This window comes from Phaseolus vulgaris, chromosome 7 (genome assembly GCF_051622355.1).
Source record: "Phaseolus vulgaris cultivar YP4 chromosome 7, ASM5162235v1, whole genome shotgun sequence".
In the NCBI taxonomy this organism is placed as follows: Eukaryota; Viridiplantae; Streptophyta; class Magnoliopsida; order Fabales; family Fabaceae; genus Phaseolus; species Phaseolus vulgaris.
Window position 1 is genome coordinate 26,203,535 of NC_143504.1, and position 5,130 is coordinate 26,208,664.

A 5,130-nucleotide genomic window follows, 5' to 3' on the forward strand; every position below is an offset into this window, starting at 1 on the left:
GGAACCTTGTTCTACAGGGTTAGTTTCATCAAATAGAACATGAATAGATTTCTCTACAGTCATGAGTCTTTTATTATAAACCCTATAAGCATGACTAGATTAAGAGTAACAAAGAAAAATACCATTGTCTGCTTTCTAATCAAATTATCCAAGATTTTCTTTACCATTATTCAGAATATAACACTTACATTCAAATACCTTTAGATGACCTATATTGGATTTCCTTCCATTGAGCAACTCATATGAAGTCTTCTTCAAGATAGGCCTGATGAGAACCCAGTTCATCACATACCAAGCTGTACTTATAACATCTGCCCAAAATTATTTTGGCAAGGATGATTCACTCAATAGTGTCCTGGCCAGTTCTTCAAGTGATCTGTTCTTTCTTTCCACCACACCATTTTGTTGAGGTATTCTTGGAGCAGAAATTTTTTTGGAAGATACCAAGTTTTTCACAAAAGAAGCTGAACTTTTCATTATGGAATTCTCCTCCATGATCACTGCGGATAACACATATGTTGCTGCAACATGTATTCTACAACCTCTTAGCTAACTTCTTGAATGTAGAGAAGGCATCACTTTTTGACTCCAGAAATAGTGTCCATTTGAACATGGAAAAATCATCAACCATAATAAGAGCAAAATAATTCCCACCAAGACTTGTGGTCATTGAGGGACCAAAAAGATCCATGAGGAGAAGCTCAAGGGATTTTGAAGTGGAAACCATATTTTTCAGTTTAAAGGAATGTTTACTTTGTTTCCCTTTTGGAAAACTTCACATATATGATCTTTTTCAATCTTAGGTAGCCCTGCAACAAGATCATTAGATATCAGTTTTTTCAAGTGATGCATATGAATATGGGCAATTCTTCTATGCCAAAACCATGATTCTTCATGCTTGGTTAAAAGACAACCAATAGATGTTGGATTTGATATATCAAGAAGGTAAACATTATTAACTCTTTTACCAACCAACAGTACTTCCTGTGAATTTGATAGACGAATCTCACTATTGTTAGGTTTGAAAGTCACTTGATACCCTTTATCACACAAATGGCTTATGCTGAGAAGATTATGCTTGAGTCGTTCCACATGTAGAACATCATGAATCAAGAAGTTGTTTTCATTCCCTATAGTGCCTTTCCCAAGAATATTCCCTTTGTTGTTATCCCCATAGGTAAACATGACCTTGTTGCTTGAGGATGCTGTTGACAAACTTGGATATATCTTTTTTCATGTGTTTAGAACAACCATTGTCCAGGTACCACATATGCTTGCTTTTCATCAAGGAATCCTGCAAAAGACAAAATCAGGGGGCAAAGTTTGGTCCCCTAACAAATTTGGGTCCATAGAGGTTAACTTGGTTATTAAGAACCTTAGGATTCTTAGGAACCCATTTTAAAATACCCCTGGGAACAAAAACTTTTCAAATTTTACAGAACCTGACTGAATGTCCCTTTTGTTAGAATATATGGCCTTATACAAGAGGGGGGTGAATTGTTTAAAGGGGGTTTTCAAAAAAAATTTCAGCTAGAACAAAATCCTTTGTATGAAACTCAATCAGAAATTCAGTTAGCCAAGATCTAAAGCACAAAACAACAAAGCACCAGAAAAACAATCAGTTGTTTCTTCAAAACAATCGGTTGTTAATACCAGCAAAGCAATAACAACTGAATTTAAATGAGTTTAAGGGAAGAAAAAGATACACAAACAGTTTATACTGGTTCACTCTTAAACCAAGAGCTACATCCAGTCCCCAGAAGCCACTGGGCAATCCACTAAGCAATCAATACAAATTACACACAAAACCACCAAAGAAGTGACCTTGAACCCTTCAAGAAACACACTTCCTTTGGCACAACACACACCAAGAATGTTGATCTTGAAAACCTCAAGAGCACACAAGACACTTTGGCTACAACACCAGAAATTACAAAGAATTCAGAAAGAATTACACTTGTTTACAAAACAAACTGAAATCAATACAGATGTAATTATATTCCACTCTCTCTTGAGAAAACCAAAGCTGAAAAGTGAATGTTCAAAAACTTGAAAGCAATCTCTCACAACTGAAAAGCTCAAATATTTTTTTCTTGTTTGTTATAAAACATAAACAAACTATTTATAGCTTTCAAAGATTGGTCAAAGCATTTAATACAGAAGCGTATTCAGTTGAAAAACATTTAAAGCATACTCAACTAACAAAACAGAATTCTGTTAGGATTTTCAAACAAACAATCGATTGAAATCACGAAACAATCGATTATTTTGGTTTGACAGCAAGTCAACCAACCAAAATAGTTTTCAACCTTTTCAGAAACACCTAAGAGTAAAACAATCGGCTGTTTCAACAAAACAACAGGTTGTTTTTCACTTAGTTTTCAAACAGAATTCTTGTAGGATTTTCAAACAAACAATCGATTGAAATCACGAAACAATCGATTGTTTTAGTTTGACAGCAAGTCAACCAACCAAAACAGTTTTCAACCTTTTCAAAAACACCTAAGAGTAAAACAATTGGTTGTTTTGACAAAACAACAGGTTGTTTTTCACTTAGTTTTGAAAAACACTTTAATCTTAAAAGATTTTAAAAACACTTTAGCTTTAGATTCAACAAAGAGTGGAATACACAAATAAACTACCCAGATCCTATCCTAAACATAACAACAACTCCAGCCTTGCATCAAACACTTGGATTTGGATTCTTTAAAGCCTTTGATCACTCTTGATCAACAATCTCCCCCTATTTGATGAAGACAAATCCCTGATTGCTTGTATTGGACTTGTTTGAATCTGAAGCAGTTCCTGCAAAACAAAACTTTATGCAATATACAACATCTATGGCATCAGGTTAGAAAAGTAATTTACTAAGCACTGTATCTGATGGCATTAAGCTCTTCTTCTTGCGGTTTTTATGGTGGTTTTGGCGGAAGCTTCAATGGATTGAGGTGGACAAGGCTCTTCTAAGAGTTGTGGCAGCCTTGGAGGTGCATGAAGAGTAGGAGAAAGAGAGAGGTTCGGCCAACTCTCTTTGTAGGTGAAAGGTTTGAAGATTAAAGACCTAAATCTAAAGAGATTTTAGACAAGGGAGTAAGAATGGCACATTTTGGCAGAATTTCATTACTCAAATTAATCTTACAAAATGAGAGCAAAGCACCTCAATTTATAGTGTTTAGAGAGCTGGAAATTCAAAAGAAAGTGGAGGGAAATTCAAATGAATTCCCTCCCAAAAGTGGAGCCTAAATGAGCACATGGGGAGGGGTGTGTCAAAGTTTACCTAGGTTGGTGTTTTAGGTGCCAAAATTAATTCTAAGAAAAATTACAAATAAAGTTCCTATGCTAATTTTGACAAGAAATTAAAGTCTACTCTACACTAGAGTTTATGGCATTTGAACATGTAAAAGAACGTCTTCTTGGATCCTCTTGGCCATAACTCTAGGGTTGGCCCAAATCTACCCTTTGGTGGGCTTGCATGTGGGCTTGTGCTTGGGCCTCTTCCATCAGTATCAGACAAACAACCGGTTGTTTCCTCGATTCAATCGGTTGTTTCTGTCAGCAGAAGCAGAAAACAGTTCTAATTTCTGAAATTGGAGAGATTTAACAGTCTGAAACATATTATAGAGAGCAAACAACACAAAAACCAACCAATTCTCCCTCTATTTTTCTTCACAAATAGAAAAAAAAATAGTTTAAGAGAGATTTTGAGAGTCAAGAATTCCTAACTCATTTCTTAAGAAGAAAAACCTTTCTTTTTTTTAGAGGTTTTGTGAATATATCAGCCAGTTGCATTTTTGTTTCAATGATTTTCACTTCACAATCTCCATTGTTCACATGATCTCATATGAAGTGATGACAAATCTCAATGTGCTTAGTTATTGAATGCTGAATTTGATTTTTGGTGAGATTTATAGCACTTGTGTTGTCACAAAGCAAATGAACCTTGCTGATCTTCAATCCAAAATCTGCAAGTTGCTGTTTAAGCCAAAGTATTTGTGCACAGCAGCTTCTAGCAGTAATGTATTCAGCCTCTGCAGTAGAAAGAGCTACACAAGCTTGCTTCTTACTATGCCAAGAGATGAGGCTTGATCCAAGAAGATGACAAGTGCCACTTGTGCTTTTTCTGTCTAGCTTACACCCTACAAAATCAGAATCTGAATAACCAATTAAGTGTATAGGAGAGTGAGAAGGATACCATAGACCAACATTGGTTGTGCCTTTGAGATATTTAAGAATTCTTTTTGCAGCTTTGAAGTGAGATTCCTTTGGATTTGCTTGATATTTTGCACAAAGACATACGACAGACATGATATCCGGTCTACTTGCTGTGAGATAGAGTAAGGAACCAATTAAACCTTTGTATTTTGTTTGATCTACCCCTTTTCCAGCAGCATCTGCATCCATATAACAGCTTGAAGGCATGGGTGTGCTTGCTTCTTTACAACTTTCCATTTCAAATTTCTTGAGAATTTCTTTGCAATATTTTGATTGGCATAGAAAGATTCCATCCTTTGTTTGCTTGACCTGCAATCTTAGAAAGAAAGAAAGCTCCCCCATCATAGACATTTCAAACTCACCTTGTATAGCTACCACAAATTCTTCACACAAACTATCTTGGGTAGCACCAAAGATGATGTCATCAACATAGATTTGTACTAGGATAATTTCAGAATTTGACTTCTTGATCAAGAGAGTTTTGTCAATCATTCCTCTTTCATAACCATGTGACAAAAGGAAATTGCTAAGCCTCTCATACCATTGCCTTGGAGCTTGCTTAAGCCCATACAATGCCTTTTTCAACTTAAAAACATGATTAGGATGTTGATGATCCTCAAAACCCGGTGGTTGCTCAACATACATTTCTTCATTGATAAAGCCATTGAGAAAAGCACTCTTCACATCCATTTGAAAGAGTTTGAATCCACTCATACAAGCAAAAGCCAGCAGCAACCTCACAACTTCCAATCTTGCAACAGGGGCAAAGGTTTTTCCATAGTCAATCCCTTCCTCTTGATTGTAGCCTTTGGCAACTAGCCTTGCCTTGTTCCTTGTAATTACTCCAGCCTCATCAAGCTTGTTTCTGAAAACCCATTTAGATCCAATGATGTTCATCTCAGCTGTCTTAGGAACCAG

At 36.0% G+C, this 5,130-nt stretch overlaps 1 protein-coding gene across 1 annotated transcript; it reads right to left on the reverse strand.

Annotated features, from left to right (window-relative positions):
- Positions 1–732: 732 nt before the first annotated feature.
- LOC137817312 (uncharacterized) lies at positions 733–1,185 on the reverse strand. Its single transcript, XM_068620565.2, has one exon. It carries the CDS (start codon positions 1,183–1,185, stop codon positions 733–735), a length of 453 nt encoding a protein of 150 aa, XP_068476666.1.
- Positions 1,186–5,130: the final 3,945 nt, after the last annotated feature.